This window comes from Trachemys scripta, chromosome 4, assembly GCF_013100865.1.
Source record: "Trachemys scripta elegans isolate TJP31775 chromosome 4, CAS_Tse_1.0, whole genome shotgun sequence".
NCBI lineage: Eukaryota > Metazoa > Chordata > Testudines > Emydidae > Trachemys > Trachemys scripta.
The window spans coordinates 113,178,778-113,205,290 of NC_048301.1; the positions used below are offsets into that span (position 1 = coordinate 113,178,778).

The following is a 26,513-nucleotide window of genomic DNA, read 5'->3' on the forward strand; positions in this document are numbered from 1 at the left end:
TTCCTACATTTTATCTCTCCTCCTCACCTCCTTTTCACCCACTTTCATGAATTATTTCACCAGTGTTTTCAGTGCCTCTCAAATCTAGAGCTCTGAGCAATAGACATGTCAATTTAATTCAATATTTTGATTGCAGTTTTATCTAGAGACCCTGATTTTAAGAGTTGGGGCCCCATTGTGCTAGTCACTTTACACACTTAATGAAAAGACAGTCCCTGCCCCAAATAATTTTATCTGCTCTGTTACACCACAAATGTTCTAAGGAGTGTTTGTGCAGCATTGTTGGTAGAATTGGTTTTCCTAGCCATGCCACAATATATTCTTGAGAAGACAGGTAGGTTAGACAAAGTCTGTTCAGTTTAAGGTCAGAAATTCTTTCCCATAGTACATCATTAAAGGCAAATCTCAAATCTATTTCCCTTCTAGTTTTGATTGTTTGACGTAGAGGGCAGAAGGGAAGCGAGTGCTTTTGCTCTGCTTTAATGAGATAGTGGAGCATATCGTTCTGTGGTTTTAATTATCTGGTTTTATTTTTGTTTTTAAGATGCTCAAGAGGGCATGGGTATGAATGCCAAAGCAAAAACTGTAGCTGTAGTCAGATGCTGGCAAATAGCAAGTCCCTTTTTTCCCCCGTGTGGACTGCAGATTTGAAATTGTGAATCTCTGCGGAGAACCAGCATCTTTGTTACCTGCCTTTAGCAGCAATTCATTTGTAAGGGATTTTTTTAATAGGCTTGTTTGTGCTCTTATTCTCTCCTAACAAGATGTATTAACTCTCTTTTGATTTCTCCTTTGATTAGGTGCTTCCTCTGATGGTCCACTGAAGTTACTTCCTGAAAATCACTTTGATCTGGTGGTGATAGATGAATGTGCTCAGGCCCTAGAAGCAAGCTGCTGGATCCCTCTGCTGAAGGCCAGAAAGTGTATCCTGGCTGGCGATCACAAACAGCTGCCTCCGACAATCATATCTGACAAGTAAGCAGCATTTCACAGCTTTAGAATCTCCCATTAATTATTCAGGCAGACATTGATAAACATCCCAAAGATTCCTGGTGGACAGCACTTCATTAGAACGAACTGTTTAGTGTGTATATTACGCTGGCTGAATGTAATACACATTCATAGTTACATAACAGCAACTTTAACTATGGTCCCTTGTTAAAGATTAATGTGTATACATTGCAGCGGGGTCTTTCGTTACATGTTGAGATAACACCACGTAATTTTACATGCTGGTGACCAAATAATGTAATACAAAGGCATTGCATCTTTTGTATTATCTTAGATGCATGTATATGGAGCATCTTGTGGTGATGTGTGAATACGGTAGAACCAAGTAATAAAGGACTTGTAAGATGGTGGCAAGACTGTGACCTTGCTTAGAATGCAGTGGTCTTCTGTTGAATTAACCTCTTGGAAGGTGTTTGAACGGTGCATTAAGCTGCTGAGTAAATTCTGTTGATTCATTGTGGCAGTTTGCTAATTCCACTAAGATGTAGGCATGACTCTCTGGTCAGAACTAGGGGCAGTGACATGGAGATCCTGCAGGAAACTAGAAAGAGCCAGGCTTGTAAGGAAAAATTTATGTGGGGATTATAGTTTTGAGTTACCAGTAAATGCAAATCCCAGGAATCAGATAAATTTGACTTCATGTGGTATGTATAGACTTCATTTGGAGCTGGGTGGAACATATGCTCAGAGGACCCCATTTTAATGCATGTGGTACATGCAAAGGGGAAGAGTTATGGTTGCTTTGGCAGCTTTAACTTTGAATTTCCAGACATTTATGTGACGATAATGTGTCCGTTCATTGCACATACCTGGGGTTTAATATAATACAAATACAGGCGTTTGAGATCTTGGAAGCAAAAGAAAGAATGAAGAGCAAATCAGTCTGATACAGGAATTAGAAAGAGACCACGGAAGGAAGAGGAGGATCTGTGTAGAGTGTCGTTACAAATTAGCTAACTGAAATGTGGAGCTGGCATAGCGAGCAATAGAGGAAGAACTGGTGGCCTTTTAGGGGAAAGAGAATCACCAACAGCAGCTAGATACATTTGAGTGGAAGGTGTGATTAGGAGAATGAAAGGAACAGAAGATGGATGTGGGTTTATAATGATGGCATGCCCCTGTATTCATGTGCATTAAAGCCCCAAGTAAGCAAAACACTCCTGCATAAAGTTATGCACCTGCTTAAGTCTGTGTCTATTCAGCAAAGCACTCAAGTACATGCCTCACTGTTAGCATATGAATAGTCCCATTATGCTTAAAATTAAGCATCTGCTTAAGTGATTTGAGGGAATGAGGCCTTAATCAGCAGTTGAATGGGATTGATCTAAAACCGTATATAGTCAATTGGAGTCTTTCAGTTGACTTCCATGGGTTTGGGATTAGGGACAGATAGTAATAAGAGAAATCATGGGAATACAATGTGAGATGAGTTGATCCTGTCCAGTCCCCCATCCTGCTCCATCAGAGGATCAAACTTTTCCTTTCCACTGTCTGTAATGGATACCTGCCTGCATCTTTCCATCAATCAAAGTTTAGGTTCCAAAGGATTTAATTTATTGCTTGGCTTTTTTCCTTGGGTTGAATATTTGTTATGAATTACTGCTGGTTTATTAAAAATTAGGTCTAATTTGTGGAGCTGTTCCCTGAGAGCCATAAATCACTAGCAGAAATTGTTTTTTTAATATCCTGGCCCAATATTGATTTCCTGCATATTGCTTCCTAGATTGTGTATTATGTTTGCTGATCTTAACATGTGAATCTTAATTTGGTTTTATGCAAGCGATAGCTATGGATCTTTTCACTATATATTGCCGGCTAGATGCATGAATGGCCGACCATATACAGAAACATGTGCAACGGAGCTAATTTTATATCCAGAAATACGTACACTTTTAACATTAATTATTTATATTAGAGTAGCACCTAGAGAACCCATCTAAAATCAGGGCACCAGTACTAGGTTCTTTACATATACCTAGACAATAGACAATCTCTGACTCATAGAGCTTACACACTAAAGCAGGGGTGGGCAAACTTTTTGGCCTGAGGGCCACATTGGGGTTCCAAAACTGTATGGAGTGCTGGGTAGGGAATGCTGTGCCTCCCCAAACAGCCTGGCCTCCGCCCCCTCCCACTTCCTGCCCCCTGAATGTCCCCCTCAGAACCCCTTACCCATCCAACCCCCACCCTGCTCCTTGTCCCCTGACTACCCCCTCCCAGGACCCCCCACCCCTAACCCCCCCCCTGGAACCCCACCCCCCACCCCCCCCCCCCCCCCGCTCCCTGTCCCCTGACTGCCCCAACCCCTATCCACACCCCCGCCCCCTGACAGGCCCCCCGGCACTCCCATGCCTGTCCAACCACCCCTTGCTCCCTGTTCCCTGACTGCCCTCCAGGACCCCCTGCCCCTTATCCAAGCCCCCCACCCCGCTCCCCGCTCCCTTACCATGCTGCTCAGAGCACCAGGACTGGCAGCCGCATCACCCAGACGGAGCCAGCCATGCCACCCCTTGCTCCCTGTTCCCTGACTGCCCTCCAGGACCTCCTGCCCCTTATCCAACCCCCCCACCCCGCTCCCTGCTCCCTTACCATGCTGCTCAGAGCACCAGGACTGGCATCCACGTCACCCAGACGGAGCCAGCCATGCCACCGTGCAGTCTAGAGCACCTGGGCAGGCCGATGGCTCTCACAGCCACGCTGCCCAGCAGGAGCTCACAATAGCAAATTTGTATTTCAATTTATAATGAATTAAATGATAAACAATGGTGGGTTTTTTCAGTGCCACTAACTGGTAGGGTATGCTTGAATCTTACAAACTACTGTAGGTAAAGAACAAAAGATTGAAAATGAAGGCTTCCAGGGACTCATGCTTAAATTGAGTTAAACAGGTGCATAAATGTTTGCCTACCATTGTATTTTTATTAAAATCTTATTAGTGGCATAAATCTTTGTCACTTCAAAACAACAGTTTTTACAGTTTTAACAAAGCAAAGTTATTTAGACTTTTGATACATTTAAGAAAGATATTGTGAATGTCTTGATACAAACAGGCCAACGTTTTCAAAATTAGGAACCTAATGTTAGGTTTCTCAGTTCATATTTTACCACCGAAGGTTGGATTTTTCAAAAGTAGCTAGGAGTACAAGTCCCATTGATTTCAAACCCAAACCCTGAAGGAGGGCATAGCTTGGCTGAAGCATTTCAGCTATTGTGACTTGTGGAACTTTTAGTATTTTGGAAAGAGGAGTTGGTTAAAAATATAGTACAGGCTCTTTGCTTATCAATTTTGTGTTGTGGTATTCTCACAGTCAGGAGGCTAATGAGGACCTGGATTTGTCTAGTATAGATGAGCATTTTCAGTGTAAAACTTCTTAGCAGGAAAAAAAAAATCCCTATGTAAAATCTGAAATTCTGCTAACAGTTTGGAAACAAATTAAAGAAGCAAGTACCAAAAAACCCCACAAACACTTCAGAAATTTAAGACTATAAAATGGTATGAAAATAGAGAACTAACAACATATAAATAAAAAGTCTGATTTAAATGAAAAATTAATTTAATTTTTGAAAATAATCATAATGTAAATAAAAGATTTTATTTATTTATTTATTTATTTATTTATAAATCATGATTTTTATTGACCCTGGCAAAGGGTTTGCTTGGCCTATCTCTCCATACTGCTGATTAGAGCATCTGGCTTTGTGTGATGGATTTAGACGCTCTCTTATTAGTTCATGCATTCTTTTTCCTTATTAAATTCTGTCACTGTGGTTCCACGCTTATTTATTTAAAATATGAATGCAGTAGTAGGCCTACTAAGAGGAAGCAATGCTAGTTATCATGCACACAGCCACAATTTAAAATTACAATACATACAGCACATGCTTGAAGAACAATTACATTGCAGGGGAGAGCCGCAGCTGGTGTAAATTGCCATGGCTTCCAGCAAGTTATGACAGTTTACACCTGCTGAGGATCTATCCCTGTCATTTAAAAAAAGTGTCTTGAGTCACTGCACCTTTTTAAAAACATGAACGGACCAGGCACTTGCTGCACCACAACCTGAGTAAGGGAGCTAATTTCATAACATGGCAGCCAAAAGAAGCAAAATACATATCTATAACCTGACTTAACTTTCAGAATAGCGAAAACCTCCTATTATATACGTCCAGAGGATAGAACAACTCAACGCAAGCTGCTAAGAGATCATTATAAATAAGGTTAAAGCAACACATCATCTTGGAGCAATAGGTTCTGATTTGAACATAAATCTTGAGAGGCTGTTATGCAGCACATCCAAATCTCAGACAAACTGGCAGATCTCCCAGCACTAGCCTGGTAATCAGCTATTGGCAAAAGGAGTTAGTGAGTAACTGGGAAGTCTGGCTGGAACCTCTGAATTCTAGTCTCAGCTTTTGCTGTTGTCTTGCTTTGTGAGCTTGTTGGCCAAGTCTTTTCATGCCTCTGTGCCTCAGTTTCCCCATCTGTAAAATGAGGATAAGGATGCATAAGTACATCAGAGGAGTCTTAGAAGGATTAATTATTTAGGGCCAGATAATGAGCTCCTCACTCCCAGCTACGAGCAGTTACATGACTGAGTAGTCCCACTGCCTTCGATGGTACTGCTTGTGTGAGCAACTGCTTACCCGTGAGAACAAGGGGTTTGCAATCTGGGCCTTTCAGTTTTCTGTTAAATTTTGAAGTGCTGCATAAGTGCTATGCATTAGTATTAAAACCTGCCTGAAAAAACGTCAGTGCGTGTAAATATCTTGGTTTTAGTTGTATGAAACACTTTTTATGGACATTAGAATTCAGATCAGACTACAAAGCATCCTGAATAGTGGAGGTTGTTTTACTGGACACAGCTGCACCATTAGAAAATTTTCAAACACCGTCTGTACTTGTTTAAATAATTTGGGCCAAATTATCAGCATACAAAGAAGACATTACCAAGCACATTGTGCTCTGAATGAATGGGCCAGGTCCTCAGCTGGTGTATGTTGCCATAGCTTTATTTTTATTTATTTAGCTCCTTTGACTTCAGTGGAACTGTGCTGATTTACACCAGCTGAAAATCTTGAAAACTACTGACCTCTTTCAAGACATGAAACAGTAACAAAAATACTTAGCCAGTTTGGGGTGTTTACAGGTGCTTCGGCTTCACATTTCACCCTGTACCCATGGCATGCAGGTACCCTGCTAGATATAACTGCACCATTTCTCATGCCCTGGTTTCAGTACCAACACAGCAAGCAGAACCAAGATTAGAACCCAAGTCTCCAGGTGTTCAGCCCAGTGCCCTAGCCACTCGACAACACTGCCTCACTCAATGGATGAGTGATTCTCCAAAGTTTTCATATTGCAGATCACTGAAGGTAAGGATCCTTTCATAGATCCAACCTCCTACTTCTCCGTCTTGCACCTTCCCTGTGGCTGGGTTACATGAAAAAGTAATAAGGCTATTTGAAGGTGACAAGATAAAGCCGAACTGCCTTTCGTGTGATGGGTGCATATGTTTGGGCGTATTCCCCAAATTTTGTATCTGTACTGTTCACTTTGCTCCCACCTGTCCCTTGGACCTTGTGTCTCTCAGCTGCCCTTCTCTGATCCCTGAGCTCCTGTAATACTGACTTCCTCTCTGTTGCCTTTACACAGTCTCATGACTGCCGGTGCCAAGAGCCTTCCCTAGCTCTGGTTATCTGACAGGAGACATCTTTCCACTTCATCAAGACTCCATCTATTTGCAAATGCTCTTGGAAACTTGTATTTGCTCCCTTGCCTGGATGTCTTAATGCGTCTCTCCTTCTGCTTTGAGTTTTTGTTTAACTTTGCAATGAATCCCTCACGATTTTCACCATTTTCCCCTTCCTGGCCCTATGTTTACATGTTATGATGTTTAATTTTTTCCCACTCCTTCAGTTGTGCTATTTTGCTAATTTGTTGTTGCGAAGTCTACAAGTGCCAAGCTGTTGACTTTTATTTTAAGGGAGTTTTGTAGCATCTTCATGCATTTTTAAAGCTCTTACAGTACAAATAATTGGACTCTGTGAGAATAAGAAAGGGGAAGGGATGGGTGGAAGCCAAATATCTGGTTTTCAACCTTAATGGCATCCTTGTAAACAACTCTGCAGTAAAATCTGTTGTTATATCAGCTTCTTGTGGACCAATATCCAAGTCTTCTGAATTAGAAGCTTTAGCATTAGGATGCTGTGGTACCCAATGTCCCTCTTTAGGTTTAATAGATTTGGAATAAAACAGAGCAGAGAGAATGTGTCTCTAAATCAATATTGTTAACAGATTTACATCTCTCAAGTTACCAGTAAATTGTGCTCCAAGGAGCTTACTGTATTAAACAAAGCCATTGTTCAAGGCATCAGCAGTACTCTGTAGATCAGTAACCCCCTAGCCTTTTAGACAGGATACAAACCGTGAGCTTAAGCCGGCACCCAGGAGTACAGTTACTGGTGCACGGAGTCACATTGACTTCAGCCCACTTGGAGGATCAGATTTACAAAGGGAAAGAACTAATTATTATTTCTAGTAGATTCTTTGAAAAATAAATCAGACATTTTAAATAGCTTCCTTTCGTCAGGCTTCAAAATAATATAATTGTGCTCCAAATGTATTAGCTGTTGCATTTAACTAGGAGGGTTATCAATCCAATCTCTGTCAGCTAATCCAATATAGCTACTGGACTCTTCTCACATCTTTATCCTTTACAAACAAATGCTGACAAAGGTTTTTTTTTAATCTGTAATAATAGAATATTTTAAAAGATTTAGAAGGCATTTAAAAGAAATATTCAGCATTACACAATTATATCTCCAGTAAAAACAGACAGCACTAGTTTAGTATTTTTGTTAATACAAGATTCTTTGCATCACTTCTACATCTCATTTTAGCAAATTGAAATGGTGTCTAGCAGCAATTGCTTTGCAAACAATGCCAAGATTTGAGCAGAACACTGATTCTCAAGAGGATGGAATGGTGGACTTTGCCTTGACCGGAGTGGCCCATTTGTTCTAGCCACAGGAAGAACATTACAGCAGTACAGCACCTTGCACAGTGGGGTTACCAGTAGGATCAGATATACAAAGTATAGGTTTTAATTGTCATATGTGAGCGGAAATGTAGGCTTAATAAAATATGTAAGCATCATGACCCAGGGTGTGCCTTGCGATACTGCCCCTTTTTGCAGTACAAATAAGCCTCAGTACTGGGAGTATTGATTGCATGGTTTTCACACCTAAGAGCTCCACAGTGCCTACAGAAGGACATCGGATATATAAAAGACTGTTGTCATGATGTATGGAATCAGCCCTACTTAAGCAGGAAGCCTTTATTAAATGAAACCCTCTAGAGCTGCAGACATGAACAAACAGGCTTCCACACAGCTTGTGTTCCGGCTATGTCTCCATTGCTTATCAGGGATCATTTCCTCTCTGGAACACTATATAGCACACAGGGGCAATAGATATTGCAGCTATTGTCATCTACGTCATCACCCTGCCAGACCATACAGTACATATTCTAATGCTTTCTCCAGTTGAAATTTAAGGGCTAGATTTTTGACTGTGGCTGCACAAAAGTGTGGGAGGTCAGACCCCTTTCTTATACCATGGCATGGGCTACCTGGACCTTGGCTCTGGGTGCAGAGGAGCAAGTGGGTGGGAAATGGGTAGAGTCTTTCTTCTACCCCCCACAACATGCCAGACAGTAGAGCTTAGTTGGCTTAGAGATAGGTAGTAATTTGCTGCAGGGATAGCCCAGCAAATTATTACCCTGGGGGAGCATGGAGGGGGGAATATGACTCCCAGAGCCACTGTTCCCTCCCTATGCTGCTTCTGGGTTTACACAACCGTGCACTGTCCCTGAAGGGCTATGTCCTTGAGAAACTATCTAGTCCCAAGCGTCTGAAACACTGCGATTCCTACAACTTCCCATGAGACTGTTTCCCAATTTAGGGCCCGCTCCAAAGCCCACTGAAGTCAATGTAAAAAGAGTCCCATTGACTTCAGTGGATTTTGGATGCGTGCCATAATGCATCTCATTGTCAGGACGCTTCCTGATATTCATCCTAAACATTTGCTTTTTCGTTTCATACCAGTCCATTACTCCTCATTACGCTCCTCAAATATTTGCAGATAATTACCGTATCCCTTCCTCCTGGTGTTGCTCAGATAAACTTAGACATATTTAGCTCTTCTAATCATTTCTCATAAATCAATCTACATCTTTCTGCCACTGAGCTGCCTTGAAATCATCATAGTGTTACAGCAGCAGTCTTCCTGCTCAGGTATATGATGTAGTTGCATGTGGCATCCAAACAGATTTACTTCCATTTAATCACCGAATACCAAATATTGGGCCTTAACTTTCTGTGGCTAGCCACTACAGATCCAAACAATAAGCTGCACCACATGGTTTATTGCAGTTGTATAGCTTATTCCTGCAGTGATTTAAAAGGAAAATGACTGTGGGGGAGGGAATCATTACAGTACATTAAATAGCATGCCTATTTTCATAGCAGTTTCAGAAATCTCTTCATGATACAGCATAATATAAGACAAAATGCCAAATGCATGAAACTGATGATCCCATGAAAGATCTAATCCTGTTGCATGGATATTGCTGTAGATCTGCAAAGTATGCCAAAGCATTTTCCAGACATCAGTGAGTTAAGCCCTCTTTATGTATGCAAGTGCTGTTACAGATGGGGAAGCCAAGGCCCAGAGAGGTTAAGTGACAAGCTCAGGCTTGCAGAGTGAGAGTCAAGTTCTGAACCAGGAATCAAACCCAGATCTCTTGACTCCCTGTGCTGTGTCTTAGTGACAAGACCATCTTTACAAAAATAGCCAGAGAATGAAAACATATTGGCTACAGGCTTTTAATGGTACTTGGTTTTACAGAGAATAGTACAAGATTGAAGAGAGGAAGCCATAGTTCCATCCTTTCATGAGACCCAAAGTAGTGTCACTTTTTAAAATGTAAATTTAATTCAATAACCTTATTTAATCCTTGAAGTACTAATGATCCCTTTCATGGCCAGCCCAGAATGTGTCTGGGCACCCGGAGGTGGAGTCACACCTTTGGGTAGGCCACGGCAGCTCTCTTTGGCTATGAAAGACACTAATAGTTCATTCAAAGAACTTCTTTCAAGTGCTGCAAAAGAACAGCAACAGGCAGCGGTGGCCTCTTTGGAGCTTCTGACATGGACCATTCTCATTGGCCTCTACCATTCACAAAACGCTGTTGTCCAGAAGAACAGGACACCTAAGGATTGTACAGGCTATATCCCATCACCTCTTCTGGGATGGAATAGAGGGTACACATTGAGCATTGCCGGAAAAATCACCCAGCAAGTCAGGTCAGGAAATGAAGGATAATTTAAACAACCGAACTGGCAGGGGACAATTGAATAGGGCCAGACTGTAAGCATCAGGGCTTCAGAACTGAAATTTAGCTCAGTAGCCTTCCTCCTCTAAATAGTATCGTTGGCTCTTCAGTTACAAGAATAGTATAAGCAGTTGGGGCCTTACTTCTGTGTCTTAACCTCATTATGGCACCTCCAACAGCTAAGGACTAGATCAGTAGAAGCTCCTTTTCCCCCTCATCAGTGTTCCTTGCAACGCAGCAATATCCCCATTTCTCTCTGATCTTGCTAAAGTTATCCCTGCTTTTGTGCCCTCCCAATTCAATTGCTGTGATGTCCTCTCCATGGGGTACCTCAAAAGCTGCCCCGACAGTGCTTGCTTCAGTTAGCCATGTGTGCTCCAGAGACTTCCCTAGCTCCTGATTGGCTTCCAAGTGCAATTCAAGGCATGGATAGTCTTAAAAATCAATTAAAAAATCAAGTGATGATTAAAAAGTGACATTTAATAGAACGAGGAAAATACCAGTAAATAAAAATGCCTGGGGGGGGAGCGTGGGGGGGACACAGTCTTTATGTATCTTTCAAAAACTGGAAATAACAGAGCATGTGCCTGTCATCCTCTAGGCCACTTGGCTTGCATGCTGTATCCCTCTCCTCCCCAAATCATTTTCGAACAGCAGGACGACATTACTTTTCTAAACAATCTTCCAACCAATCTGTTATGGATGATGACTGGATTATCTGTGTCGCTATCCAGACTGTAGCTTTGCTGTGTTTTACACCAGCTTTGCCGTGGGGAAACTGGATTGGAGGAAGTGTCCTCACTCAGCGGCACTGGAGACATGCTGGAACTCTGGAACTTTTTTTAGGAGTCAAACAGGTGCCTTGTGGTTCTTTAGGTACTTCCAGTGCTTGTGTTCTGGCACTTCTCAAGTGCTGCATTCACCTCCTGATCCCCAGCTGCGTGTGTTTTGAAAACTGCAGGCAGGGGAGCATAGGGTTGCAAATCCCAGTCTTTTACCAAGGGACTGTTTCGTAGTAAGAAATCATTTCATCTTCCATCAAGAAGAGTGTCACTTTCTGGAAAAGTTCCAGTCTGTAGCCCTCTAAATCTAGTCCCAGCCATCCAGAGAAGGATCAATGACCAACTGAGCTGCTGCAAGTATCTTTTGAAAGGCATCAGAAGTAAGGCTCCCAGAAAAGTGCATTGAAGGCCCAACACAGTCTGCGTTAGCCTAATGCATCAATCTAAAACCCATCTCGTCTAAACATTTTGAACTGTCCCCTGTTGCATTTAGTTCCTTGATTAAATCCCTTCGCAGGGACATGATATGTGACTAACAGAAGGGTATTGATGAATTAGTGTGGATCTGATTCAAGATGCAATTCAAAATGAGATTGCTTTCAGTAAAGTGACTGTGTTATGGACAGTGTATGAAGCTGTTCCTCATAGGACATCTATGTTCTCAGGGACTTCCACATTAAATATGATCCACTTAGAAGTCAGAAGACCGAGACCAAGATAATAAAGTGGTTTTGTGTCCCTCAATATTTCGAAGCTGAGCTTGAGACATCTTAATGGGGCCCAATTTTCATAGAACAGGTGCTCAGCACGTTTTAATCCCAACCTTGATTCGGCAGGGAAATTCTGCAAGTGGAATCTTAACGTCTTGCATCGTAATGTCTCTCTTTATATGCAAGGCATGATGAGTGCAATTTGACAGGGCACACAATGAGTTCAGTTGGGTTGGGTGACTTTAGCTGTGCATTTCCTGACTTCCTAGTTTTTAAGTGTGACCTTAACTTTGACTCCCTATGTGTGTTTTGAGAGAACTACATTTTTCCACCAAAGATTTTTTGTCTTAAGTAACTAAGACCTACAGCCTTAACTCCATGTATGCCTGGATTTGCCTCTGCAGCATCCCTGAATGGCCCATCAGGGCATGACTCATGCAGCCGCAGGTCTCTGCGTGTAGGTCGCTGGCTCTGCGAGGTCCAAGGTAGCGATGCTGTAGCCTCGTGGCCAAAGCACACTTCAGTCCAGTCCTTTTCAGCATGTTAAGGTTCAAAGAAAACCGAGAACAAAATACCACAGCTCGGAACAGGGTGGTCCGATGAACCTTTGGTAGGACCCTGCCCTTCTATTCAGGGCTTGTCTTTAAACAGTCCTTGTTTCCACCAATTCCCCAGGGACTGGTTGTCCCAGCTAGCAGAAGGCTTGTCCAGCTGGTAAGCTAGCTCAGTCTCTGAGTGGCAACTAGGCTTCTCTCACATCAGCAGAGCTCTGCTCTCCTTCCTGGTCAGCCCTGAGCTTGGCTAGGTCACCTCCTTTTAACTCCTCACTCCAGTCCTGGCATTTGCTGTGGGCTCTTTTTAACTCTCTCATGGCCAGTGTGGGGCTACCTTCCTCATCACACCATGTTTCATGACTTTTTTGGAGTGGGAATCAACAACTGGAGAAACTAATTGTATCGTGAAATAATAGTAAATGTTACTAACAGGTGAATGATTTTTAAGTGGCTTTATATCCTCATTATTAATACACCTCCCTCCCCTGACACAGACATACAACATACACACCCCGGATGCACACAGACCAGCTGTATTGGCTACAGCTACACCCCAGGGCTACAGACTCATTTTCACAAGCTTGAATTTCTCCAACCCACCCTGCAGCCCAGTTCTCGCCCCCCCCCCCCCCCCCAGTGGATATACAAGATCTTGGAAAAAGTGCTGTGAATATCTATACAGGGGTTGTATTTCAGAGGATAGGGCATGTTCTGTTTTTGTGAGATGCCATTAAAAGAAATGACTTAGAACATTTCTTGCCGGTATTAAAAAGAGACGTTTTATTGCAAATACTTCATGGGTCATCTTTAAACATGATCCTTGGTTTGCTTATTAGATTTGTAAAGAATTCGTCAACTGAGTGAGGGGAAAAGATCCTCTTTGTTTGGAAAGACTCTAATCTGTTAAGTTGTCACATCTAGTTGAAGCTGTCAGCGATGTACCAAGAGGTATTTTTACATTGCTCGTCTGGAGCCAAGTGCCAAATCTCCTGAACCAGTGCGACTCACTCTTGATTTGCCTGACCTGGCTAATGCAGCCAGCTGCTTCCCTAACATAGACCTGGAGTCCACGTCTCAATAAGTGGCTTGTTTTTTCATTTGCAGTGGCAGATATTCGGAGGGCTGGGAGGCCCAGGGGTTTGGTAATGAGAATCCAGATACTAAGTAAGCAAAATTTACTCCCAGCTGATGGCTCTCTGGTGGCCTCTGTGAAGCAAGTTGGTCTTAATCCAGTTTCTAGTGGACAGGTATCCACTTCAAAGTTAGCACTGGTGTCTGCCTTTGTTGATAGTGCCATGAGAAACTTCAAGGACTGAATGTGAATGGAACACAGCAGCCTTTCACTCCTGGAGGTGGCCCTGGCATGGTAAGATTGGGGTAGATTGGCTCAGCAGAGTAGAAACACTTAGTTTCCTAATGCCAGGCTTGTTATGTGGATAAACAGCAGACGGGCAGCTCCAGGCACCAGCACACCAAGCACGTGCCTGGGGCGGCAAGCCACAGGGGGCTGCCTGCCGGTCGCCGTGAGGGCGGCAGTCAGGCTGCCTTCGGCGGCATGCCTGTGGGAGGTCCGCCAGTACCGCGGTTTTGGCGGCAATTCAGCGGTGGGTACGCCGAAGCCGCGGGACCAGCGGACCTCCCACAGGCGCGCCGCCAAATCCGCGTTACCAGTGGATCACCAGCAGGTGCACCGCCTGACTGCCGTGCTTGGCAAAATACATAGAGCCGCCCCTGACAGCAGACTCCAGGGCCTTTTTCTGATTGACACTACAACTCCTTTACCCTGGCAGAGCAAGGCAAAGGGGCCTTCGTATCAATCAGAATCAGGCCCTTCGGACTCCTGGGCTCTAAAACCAGCCCCTTTCATCAGCACTAAAATCCCTGTGTGTAAGGGATTATATGCAGTTCGAAATTTACCAAATTAGCTGTTCTGTAATAATTATTACAGAACAGTTATTCTGGACACTCTCATTCCAAAATAAGAGCTTATGCTGAAATAATTATCCTGCAATAGCTATTTCAATAAATGTCCAAGTGTAGCCAAGCTCTAACATATATCAAAATTAAACCCAACACTCTGTAGACAAACGATTTAATTCGAATGACCCCTGCATGTGGCCGGAGGGGATTATCTCAATTCTCCCAGGTGATAATTATGCCTTTTACTTCTCACTAAGAGTTAATTGGCCCTACTATTGCTAGGCCCAAAGCAATCAATAGTGGAGTCTACCCAGATCAGAGTCTATCCAACTTGATTCTACTTTCCATACGTCACTCGCCATAGGTTTTCTTTGTTGTTTATTGTTCAGTCATCGCTGTTTCTCTTCCTGCTCGCCTCAGGGCTGAGCTAACAATTTTCAGGACCACAGCAGGGCAGAGGGGAAGATGAGGGATCAAGCTGTGAGTTACTTCCCCATTGATTTCTGCTCCCAGAAGAGAAGACTATTCCGGTCTAGTCGTTCCATTTGTTCCTAAATAAGGGGTGGGCAAACTTTTTGGCCTCCGCATTACATCAGGAAAATTGTATGGCAGGCCATGAATGCTCAGAAATGGGGTGGGGTTGCGGGCTCTCGTTGGGGGTGCATGCTTTGGGGTGGGGCTGGGGATGAGGTGTTTGGGGTGTAGGAGGATGCTCTGGGCTGGAACCGAGGGGTTTGGAGGGCGGGAGGGGGGCTCACAGCTGGGGCAGGGGGTTGGGGCATGGGGAGAGGTTCAGGGGTGCAGGCTCCAACCGGCGCTTACCTCAAGTGGCTCCCGAAAGCAGAGGCATGTCCCTTTTCCAGCTCCTACCCAGAGGCACATCCAGGTGGCTCTGCACGCTGCCCTATCCACAGACACCGCCCCTGCAGCTCCCACTGGAGCCGGAGTGGGGCTATGCTGTGGCTTCCGGGAGCTGCATGCTACGGCCTCCGACCCAGCACCCCGGCTGGAGCAGGGCTGCGCCATGTGGTGCGGCCCCTGACCCAGCGCCCCGCCCGGAGTGGGGCAAGCCCCAGACCCCGCTCCCCAGCGGGAGCACCCAGGCTGGCTTCAAACGGCTCGTGGCCGGATCAGGCCCGCGGGCCATAGTTTGCCCACCCCTGCCCTAAATCAACACCTGACCACAGCCCCAGTCCATTGCTTGCATTGTTCATGCCAAGGTTTTGACTTTACTTATACTAAGTACCAACTTTTGCTTTTTCTTTGCTGGTTATTTACACAGATTTGGTAATAAAATTACTACCTGGCCAGAAGGGTCTGCCTTGGTGTGTGTTCACTCACCATTTACCTTAGATGGGTGAAGTGAGTGACTTCCATACCCACCTTTACTCTCCATCACAGCATTCTGGTTTATGGAATTCAGAGCACTGAAAAAGACTTCTGTAGTTGATACCTGTGTCAGAAGGAGCAGGCAAGCCCTGAAGCCATCCCATTGAAGGAGACTGAGGAGGTTGTCTCTACTGTTGGAGGGAGCTGAGCTGTGTTGTGGGTTTAATCCCAAAAACTCTGAAAGACCCAGTGTTGGAATTGCAGGGCAATGCATGTCATCCTTTTGTCTGAGCTCTCTGTCAGCTGTGGCAAGGAAGTGTCAATTGTATGATACTGTAGTGTGAGGTGGAGTATTCTCCTAGGTCCTGGCAGCAACCAGAGTATGCCATATAACATAACATTTCTTCCTCTCTTTCCCCCGCCAAACTTTCCCTTTGCATCTATGGCTGCAAATGTTGATCATGGTCATAAAATTAGTGAGTCCTTTTTAAAATCCAGCCACTGTATTTTTCTCTGCCCTCCCGTGGCAGTGAGTTCCACATATTAACCATTGATGATGTAAAGAAGTAGTTTCTTCATCTTGCTCTAAATATATGGCCCTTTTAATTTCAAGGGGCTTCTCCTGATACTGTAATGTGTGCCAGGGTAAGAAGGAGAGTCTGGTCATATTTCACTGCAGACCCTTTCCTCATCAAGGAAGTCCCTCCTGAGTCTTCTCCTCTGCAGTTGTAATTAATCTGCAATCTTTCATTTTATGTAAATCTTGCCGTGTTTCTAACATGAGGTGACCAGGCAGTACTACAAAAGGGGGTATGCATTATTGTTTCATTTAATGAAATATTTTCGGAATGATCTTCTGTCCCTTTGTTAATTGCACGCTCCTTGTGTGTTTAAACAGCCGGGGCAGTGGCTTTACTGAGTTGTTGTTGTTTATTTATTTATTTAGTTAGTTGGTAGTGTTACTGTAGCACCTGGAAGACACTGTCATGGGCCAGAACCCCATTGTACTAGGCGCTGTACAAGCACAGGGTAAAAAGATAGTCCCTGCGCCCAAGAGTTTGCAGTCTAAGTACGGTGGCTCTAGATCTTTTCCGAAAGAGTGCTGCAAGGTCAGAATGCGTTGCAGCAGAGAGGCAGACATAGATAGTAGTTGTAGAACCCTGTAGAGTTACCCTTTGTGTAAGAGAATTTAAAATGAGCAGTTAGAAAAAACAATCCACATAGTGGAAGCTGTGGCTAGTTATAAAACAAGGATATACAGAGATGATCTATGGTTAGTGTTCGGGACTGGGTCTCTGGGTTCTAGAGGCTCTAATGGAGATCATGGCTCCTAATCTAATAATAATTTTTGAAAGTCAGACAGAAATGTGATAACTAAATTGATGGCACCCCTTTAACAGTTTTTAAACAACCTCCTTAATGGACTTGTTCTCCTCACCTGTTCAGTTTGTCTTGTTAATTGTTCTCCTGGTGCAGGGCTGCAGCAAAGGGTCTTTCTCTCACCTTAATGGAGCGTCTGATTCAGAAATATGGCGAGAGCATAGTGAAGATGCTGACTGTGCAATACCGAATGCATCAGGCCATAATGCAGTGGGCCTCCACAGAAATGTACTGTGGCCGACTCTCAGCTCACCCTTCCGTGGCGCATCATTTACTGAAGTAAGTGACTTGGCTCTTTTTTTTTTAACCAGGTTTCAGTGAGGAATGGACGTGTCAGTTAATACTTATCCACGGTTAACAATTATCCATCTGTCTGTGATATCCTTTTGCTATTTCTTTCCCATTTTGTTCTTATTTCATTTAGCAAACATTGATTTTGTTTTCCCTTGTGCAGCTTACAGAATAGAAACCCACAGGGTTATACTCTGTTTTGGTTTTTAAAAAATCCTCCTATGGCTTGCTATACCTGATCTGCAGCCTCTCCAAGAACTCCCCAGAACAGAGCGTTAAATATTGACTAACTGTAACAGCTTCAGCACTGTATCTGTTGAGACAAATCTGTAAGTGGGATTTCAGAACAGGATTTTTTTTCTTTTTAAACATGTCTGTTACTTTCTTGGTGTCTCCATTTGGGGCCTGCTCCTGCTCCCACTGAAGTCAATGGACGTTTTTGTGATAGATTTCAGTGAGAGCAAGTTAAATACGTTATGGAATTATTATGGTTTGTTTGCTTGATAGCATGTTTAGGCACTGACCAAGATTGGGGCCTTATGGCACTAGGCATTGGACATACATTCTAAACCCTTTGGGGTAGAGACGCTCTTTTTGTTCTGATTTGACCGCGCCGAACACAGTGGGGTCCTGGTCTGTGACTGGGACTCCTACATATTAAATTATAATTACTTATGGTATTGATGATGATGATGATAAGACTGTCCCTGTCTGAAGAGCCTACAACTTAAATAGACAAGACAGACAACGGGTAGGAGAAAGGAAGTATCTCATTGCTCCCATTTATAGATAGGGAACTAAGGCAGAAAAGGGTTAAATGAATTGCCCAAGGTCACCCAGGAAGTCGGTAATGCAGAGTGGAGAATTTAACTCAGAACTCTTAAATATCAGTCCGGTCCTTAACCACAGACCCATTGTTTCTCTTAGTGAATGCGGTGGTTGTGTTTCTTTCAAGATGCACTAATATTTTCTCAATATTTAATCAGCAAAAGTAGTTCTCAATGTCTATGTTATGGTAGCATCCAAAGTCCCCAATCCAAATCATGATCCATTATGTTGGGAGCTGTACAAATGTAGAAAAGAGACAATCGCTGCTTCACAGGTCTTACTATCTGAGGCTACATCCACACTGCACACTTCTTTTGGCAGCGGATAGTGTGCGTACCCAGGTAGTGGGTTTCACAATCAAAGTTTCATGGATCAAATTCTCATCTGTGTGCAAAGTCTGAGTGACCAAGTTTTGTGGAGGGGGTTTCTGTGGGAATAGGGGCTGGCTGTGAGGCACGGCTTAAGCGAGTAAAGACACGCCTGAATGGTGTGGGTATGTACCTGAGTGCGTACCGTACATGGCTCTTTACTTGCCCAAGCTGTGCATCTGTCTATGCCGCTGTTTTTTAGCCATGTAGTGTTCTGCTGTCTCCCGCTGCCGGAGTCCTTCCCCACCAAAGTGAAAGATTCCAGCAGCGGGGAAAGGCTCTGCCAGCTCCCCACTGCTAGAGCCCTTCACCCACTGCAGGGAAAGACTCTGAGCAGCAGGGAAAGGCTCTGGCAGCGGGGAGGTGGTGGGGAAAGGCTGAGCCTATTTCTGCTGCCTCCCCCCGTGCCAGATCTGTTCCTCACTCCAGTGAAAGGCTTTGGCTGCAGGGAGCTGCTGAAGCCTTTCCCCCTGCCTCCCCTCTGCCAGAGCCTCCCTGACACGTGTAGCTACACACTACAGCGTGGACACTGTACTTTTCACTCTGAAGCTACACATACAGTAAATGCCGGCGATATTGGTGTGTAGTGTAGACAGCCTAATTAGACTGGAGTTTTTCTGGGAGCTCATCATTGGAATGAATGGGAGATCAAAGTGGTTAGAGAAGTTCTTTTTCTTTTTCTTTTCTTCTATGTGATACGACCTACCTGACAACAGCTTTGAAAATCTCTGATTTCCCATTCATTCCAATAGTGAACTAAATTTCCTGTGTCCTAGGCTACATTGTCAGACTGTCAAGACGATACCCATATTTGATGGTTAATTATTGCTTGTATATTTAAGACCTCTTTTGACAGTTGTAATGATTTCCTGTGTTTCTGTGCAGTTTAGAAGTGACTGCTGTTTCATTTGTATTACAGACAAGTATCCGCTAACATCTACCGCTGTTGGCACTAATTGGTACCCTTTAAATTGCAGTCAGCACAGCTCCGTGGGTCAGGGTGACTAGGTAACTTGCGTTCCCTCTCGTGGGGCTGCAGAAGCACAAAACACTGTAGAGCCTACCATAAATTTTTAGTGTCCTTTTTTTTAGGTGGATATTTAAAATTCAGAGAACATTTCCACCAGATTAAAACAGTTTTATGGTGGATCACATTTTGGATATGAATTACTTGAGAGGTTATTTTACTACATAAAACTCATGTTAGTTTCAATGAAATATTGTCGGAGAATTATATAAACACAGCATGATGGATGAAACTTTTCTCAATAAAAATGAGTTGTTACTGCAAATCTAGGAGGATATAAGCAGTGCATTGATGGCCTGAGCCAGCACCCAGTGCAGGCAGTGGAAAGATTCCCACTCACTTCAGTGGACTCTGGATCAGGCTCTTAAACAGCAACTGTCCTTTTTCATTCACACAGTTAAAGCTGCTGTAAGATGCACACAAGTAAAAGTATGATTAGGCCGGCAAGAAAAGAATTTGAAGAGCAACTAGCAAAGGACACAAAAACTAACAGCAAAAATTCCTTAAAGTACATCAGAAGCAGGATGCCTGCCAAACAAGGGCCACTGGAGGATCAAGGATCACTCAAAGAAGACAAGGCCTTTGCAAAGAAGCTAAATCATTTCTTTGCATTGGTCTTCATTGCAGAGGATGTGAGGGAGATTCCCAAGCCTGAGCCATTCTTTTAGGTGACACTTCTGAGGAACTGTCCCAGATTGAGGTGTCAGTAGAGGAGGTTTTGGAACAAATTGATAAACTAAACAGTAATAAGTCACCAAGCCAGGTGGTGTATTCACCTCAGAGTTCTGAGGAACTCAAATATGAAACTCCTGAACTACTAACTGTGGTATGTAATCTGTGGCTTAAATCCACGTATGTACCAGATGACTGGTGGGTAGCCTAACTTCAGTACCACACATATTGGTTGAAACTATAGTAAAGAACATTATTCTGAGACACATAGATAAACCCGATATATTGGGGAAGAGTCAACATGGCTTTTGTAAAGGAAAATCATGCCTCACCAGTCTGTTAGAATTCTTTAAGAGTGTCAGCAAACATGTGGACAAGGGCGATCCAATTGATATAGTGTACTTGGACTTTTAGAAAGCCTTTGACAAAGTCTCTCACCAAGGCTCTTAAGCAAAATAAGTAGTCATGGGACAAGAAGGAAGGTCTTCTCATGGTTCAGTAACTGGTTAAAAGATAGGAAACAAAGGGTAGGAATAAATGGTCAGTTTTCAAAGTGGAGAGAGGTAAATAGTGAGGTCCCACAAGGATCTGTACTGAGACCAGTTCCATTCAGTGTATTCATAAATGATCTGGAAAAGGGGATGAACAGTGAGGTGGTAACATTTGCAGACCATACAAAATAACTCAAGATAGTTAAGTCAAAAGCTGACTGTGAAGAGTTGCAAAAGAATCTCACAAAACTGGGTGACTGGACAACAAAATGGCAGATGCAATTCAATGCTGATAAATGCAAAGTAATGCACATTGGAAAAAATAATCCCAACTATACATACAAAATGGGATATAAATTAGCTGTTAGCACTCAAGAAAGAGATCTTGGAGTCATTGTGGATAGTTCTCTGAAAACATCTGCTCAATGTGCAGCAGTACTCAAAAAAGGTAACAATGCTAGAATAAATAATAAGGGGGGATAAATAATAAGGGCTAAATGATAAGAAAATATCACAATACCACCATATAAATCCATGGTATGCCCACACCTTAAATACTGTGTGCAGTTCTGGTTGCCCCATCTCAGGAAAGATATATTAGAATTGGAAAAGGTAGAGAGGGCAACAAAAATGATTAGGGGTAAAGAGCAGCTTCCATGTGAGGAGAGACTGGGGCTGTTCATCTTAGAAAAGAGATGACTAAGTGGGGATATAATAGAGGTCTATGAAATCATGAATGATGTGGAGAAGGTGAATAGGGAAGTATTATTTACTCCTTCACGTATCACAAGATCCATAGATGCCGACCCCGTGGGTGCTCCGGGGCTGGCGCACCCACGGGGAAAAATTGGTGGGTGCTCTGCACCCACCGGCAACCAAGCTTCTCCCCCTAGTTCCCAGTGCTTGCCGCTGCAAAACAGCTGTTTCACGGCATAACAAGCTCCGGGAGGGAGGGTGGAGGAACGGGAACGTGGCCCGCTCAGGAGGAGGTGGGGCTAGGGCGAGGATTTGGGGAAGGGGTTGGAATAGGGGCAGGGAGGGGGTGGAGTTGGGGCGGGGACTTTGGGAAAGGGGTTGGAATGGGGGTTGGGCAGAGGTGGGAGGGGGTGGGGCAGGGGTGGAGTTGGGGCAGTGCTGGGGGCAGAGGCGAGTTGAGCACCCACCGGCGCCAGCAGAAGTTGGCACCTATGACAAGATCTTAAATTGCTGGTGGAAATCCTGCTCTGTTTATGAAATCTGTGACTATCTGATGGCTATTGTCTCAGTCCACTTCTAGTGGACAAGTAGGTATATTTTAGTCCCGATACTGAAGACCGGATCTTTTGGAAATTTTGAAAGTTCCTGCTTATTGATATTTGAAAGTAACACTGTAGGATGCTTTAATCGTGTCTGCAGCATTCTCATGTATTCTGACTCTAGTTTGCTGCCTTTTCATTTTACTGTGCCTAGGTGCTAGTAAATGAGGATCAGATGAAGTAAGTCCTGGCAGGTTTGGGGTGAGAGGGATACTGGAACCCGTTTTAAAGACCGGTTGGGCAGATCCTGGTGAGATGCTAGAACCTATATATGTAAGGCTGGAGCAACCTAACCCTCAAAACTCTGATCTTGCCCTCATTTCCACTCACCCAGCTTTGTCAAATTCGCACCACCCTACCTGCTATTTCATAGATCTGATTCTGTGTGAGGGTAGAAATTTCTGGGATCTTGGACCCAAATAAGACAAGATGTTTGCGAGATATGGAGTCTCAAGGTGAAGTGTGTCCCCCTCTTGAAACATCTTGAGTTGATTTGGAGGGAGGGGGTTGCTCAGCATATTGTCAAAAACACCTTTGAACTAGAAATTTTAAAAATGGGTAACTAAAATTAGGCTCTGAAGTCAGTATTTAGGCACCTAAATAAGTATCCTGATTTTAAAAACTGTTACACCCATAGCAGCACCCACTGACTTCAAAAGGAGCTGCTAAAAGGGGTTTAAGACGTCTGGAGCCATATATGAAACACCAAAATGTACAGGATCTAAGATATTCCTGCCTGCCAAAGTTCCTGACCCTACCACCAAGATATCAGGAGTTGGCATTTAAACACCAATAATAAAATGATGCTTGAGATAGATATGTAGGGTGAGATTTGGCTTCAGTGGGAGTGGAGTTAGGCCAAGGCTGAGTGCTTTTGAAAATCTGCCCTGTACTGACATTCTGTAGGACAGAGGTTTTCAAATTTTTTTTTTGGCGACCCAGTTGAAGAATATTGTTGATGCCTGTGACCCAACGGAGCTGGGGATGAGGGGTGTGGGAGGGGGTCAGGGCTCTGGGCTGGGGCCAGTGATGAGGGGTTTGGGGGGGACTCAGGGCTGGGACAGGGGGTTGGGGTGTATGAGGGGGTCAGGGCTCTGGGCTGGGGGTGCAGGCTCTGAGATAGGGCTGGGGATGAGGGTTTGGGGTGTAGGAAGGGGCTCCGGGTTTGGAGCCTCAGAGCTGAGGCAGGGGATTGAGGCACGGGGTTGGGGCGTGGGTTTACCTCCAGCGGCTCCCAGTCAGCGGCGCAGCTGGGATGCAGAGGCAGGCTTCCCACCTGTCCTGACACCGTGGACCACGCTGTACCCCAGAAGCGGCCAGCAGCAGGTCTGGCTCCTAGGCGGAGGCGCGCAAGCAGTTGGCTTTTGCCCGCAGGCACCGCCCCTCCAGCTCCCATTGGCCGGGAACCGGCCAATGGGAGTGCGGAGTCGGTGTCTGCGGCAGGGGCAGCGTACAGAGCCCCGTTGCACCCCCCCTGCCTAGGAGTCGGACACAAGCTCCTCTGTTTTGCATCCTGGCACTGATCTGTCCGAGTCCAATTTTGCATTGATAAACCGATTGTGAGCATATAAAATCTGTACATTAGGCTGCAGATAACAGATAAGGCTAACAGACTCCAGCTGTGACTGTTTCTTGGCTAGTGTGCGTGAATCTGAGAAGAGCCCGCTGCTTGGCCTGCTGCTGTGAGTCAGAGGCATTGCAGCAAAACAGGAAAGCAGAAGGAATCCTGCAACATTTATACTGCAATAATTAACTATCACTTACTTCTTCAAGCACAGCATAAATGGTAGGGCCAGTGGCCATGTGTGAAAGCTACAGAAAAGAACATTCCGAGCAGATTGCAGGAAGTCGTTCTTACTCAGAGGATAGTAAATAGAAGTAGCCTTCTGGGCAAGATTGAAACTTCAACCACTTGGGTCACTGAAGAAGTGGAAAGGATGCTGTCCTGGGAGAAGCAGTGCCCAATGCAGTCCTCTGTGAGAAGGTCTTGGTGGAGGCACCCAAAACCTTTGGATAAGTAGGGCCTCAGATCAAAGTGGGTGCTTGGTAGGTCCAGGCTCTGATTTCTGGACCATGGGTTCCAGTGTAAACAATGCCAGATTATTTAAAGGGACGCTGCCAGTTGATGTGGAGCCCCTTTAAAGTTGGCTTTGATTCTGACGCTGATTGGCATTTTAGGCAGGGGTACTAACTTATGCAAACGCACCGTATACTCCCCGTCCATGTTTGTCTATTCAGTTGTTGCACACTGTCAGAATCCCAGTTTGTGAGCTGTCTGGGGCAGCTCTTTGTGTTACTTTTCTGTAGAGCATCTATCATGGGGGTGGGGGCCTGAACCGTGCTTCGGGTTGTTAGATGCTACTGTAATAGAAATAATGAAAATGAGTAATCCCCGCACAGCCCCATGAGACACATAGCCAGATTTCAGTTAACGGTGGTTTTCAGTAAAATGGGGTTGTGCTTTATCAAAAGGATACACTTTGCCTTCAACATCCCTTCATAGTCCTAGTATTTCTTAAGGACCAAACCCTTCTTTCCAAACTTCCCTTCAGACACTATGAACAGGTGACAGTACACTTATGAAGCTGGAGCACTGGGCTATAAGAAACCCCCATGAATCTCACTGTTAAATCTGTGAGTATCGCCAACCCTCAGCATTCAAAAATTCATGAGTCAGTCCCTAAGAAATCATGAGATTGGCTTAAAAATCATGAGATTTAAACAAGACCTACATCTTGGGTTCCTTTTATTAGCTGCCTGGTTTCTGAGTCTTTAGGGTGCATTTTGATCATGTTTTCAAGATTTTCTCTGCAACCATGAGGGCTTAGAAACTCTTTTTTAAAGTGAAAGGTGCGATTCTCCCCTAATCACAAGAATCCAAGGGCTGGACATTTTAAGTGAAACACGAAATATTGTGAGTCCCCGTGACAAAATCACAAGAGTTGGCCACACTGGCTGTGCCTGAGAAGCACTTGACCCCTGTGGTTACTATGTTCAGCTAACTAGTCAGTAAACAAACAAGAAGTTGGGAAATGTTTCTTTCAAAGGAAGCGCAGGAGGTAGTAAGGCATTATGTATATATTGCACCAGAACTGGGATTCCGTCCAGCGTTTGGCTGCAGTGACTGTCCCGACTGTGATACTGACAAGATTCTCTCCCTAAAACAGTAACACATCGCTGCAGTTCACATTGCTTTGCAACAGCAAGTGGGCTAACCTTCTCCCTTGTGTTTAAGGGGTTAGCGTTTAAATAAGCACCAGAAAATTTTCCAGGGTAACACCCTGTTCTGCTGAATGCTTTCCTCTCCCAAAGGAGCATGTTGTTTCTCTCCCCAAAAAAGATTTATGCAGCTAATTCCTCTGAAATGAAGTTTCCAGATTGATTGTTCCTTGTAATGAGACGTGCTGCAAGTACGTTCTTTGGCCGCTAGGAGTTGTCAAAGAATCATGTTAATAGGATTGTCTATATGGAGGAGACTAACCATGTTTGGGTTCTAGACAGATCCTTCAGTGTGTATGTAAGCAGGCTACCAGTGTGAGGAATAGTAGGATAGATGTTAAAGGGATGGAAAGCTGCTTAGGGTTTGCATCAAGAAAGGAGGGATAAATCTGTCCTGCAGACCAAAGGAGAAGAAATACTTCAGTGAGAAACTGTTTTGCTGCTGCTCAGAACTGGATCTGTAGAAAACATGGATGGTAATTGCAGCAATTAACTGTAAATATGGGGGATGAGTCACATATTTATTAAAATCCAAATGCTGGTCTGCAGCATGAAGCCTGAACAGCTGTGCTTTGGGAAGGGAACCTCCATGGCTGGGGGGAAGAAATCTTCCTCTAGGTCTAAAAGCAGCAATGGAGTGTCTTAGGCTAGGTCTACACTACGGGGGGTGGGGAGGGGGGTTGTCGACCTAAGATACGCAACTTCAGCTACGTGAATAGCGTAGCTGAAGTTGCGTATTTTAGGTCGACTTACCTGGCTGTGAGGACGGCGGCGAGTCGACCGCTGCCGCACCGCCGTCGACTCCGCTTCCGCCTCTTGCTGTGGTGGATTTCCGGAGTCAACAGCAGAGCGATCAGGGATCGATTTTATCGCGTCTTCACTAGACGCGATAAGTTGATCCCCAATAGATCGATTGCTACCCACCGATCCGGCGGGTAGTGAAGACATGCCCTTAGCAGGGTGCAGTGTGCTGTGGCTGGTAAATCCAGCTCGGCCCTGTCCCAGTGTCCCTAAGCACCCTACGTGCTGGTGAGCAGCGAGCGTCTGCATAGCACAGCTCTATGCCACACAAGGGTGCAGCCAAACTGCACCAGGCACCAGATCCTGTCCCCGGCTCCCTTCAAGTGGGCACTAGACCAGTCCCGTGAGGGGCAGCACTGAGCTTTAAATGATTGTCCATTAGGCTGCAGTTTTACTTTGTGCTTCTTCTTGAGTTTGACTCCAAGGCAAGTCAAAAAGTTG

The 26,513-nt window shown here is 44.4% G+C and overlaps 1 protein-coding gene across 1 annotated transcript in view; it reads left to right on the forward strand.

The window, feature by feature from the left end:
• IGHMBP2 (immunoglobulin mu DNA binding protein 2) overlaps window positions 1-26,513 on the forward strand; it is an 88,585-nt gene that overhangs the window by 39,519 nt on the left and 22,553 nt on the right. Inside the window, exons 8-9 of the mRNA XM_034770450.1 lie at window positions 801-975; window positions 17,177-17,359. Coding sequence (XP_034626341.1) covers window positions 801-975; window positions 17,177-17,359 — 358 coding nt within the window. The remainder of the gene's footprint in view (window positions 1-800; window positions 976-17,176; window positions 17,360-26,513) is intronic.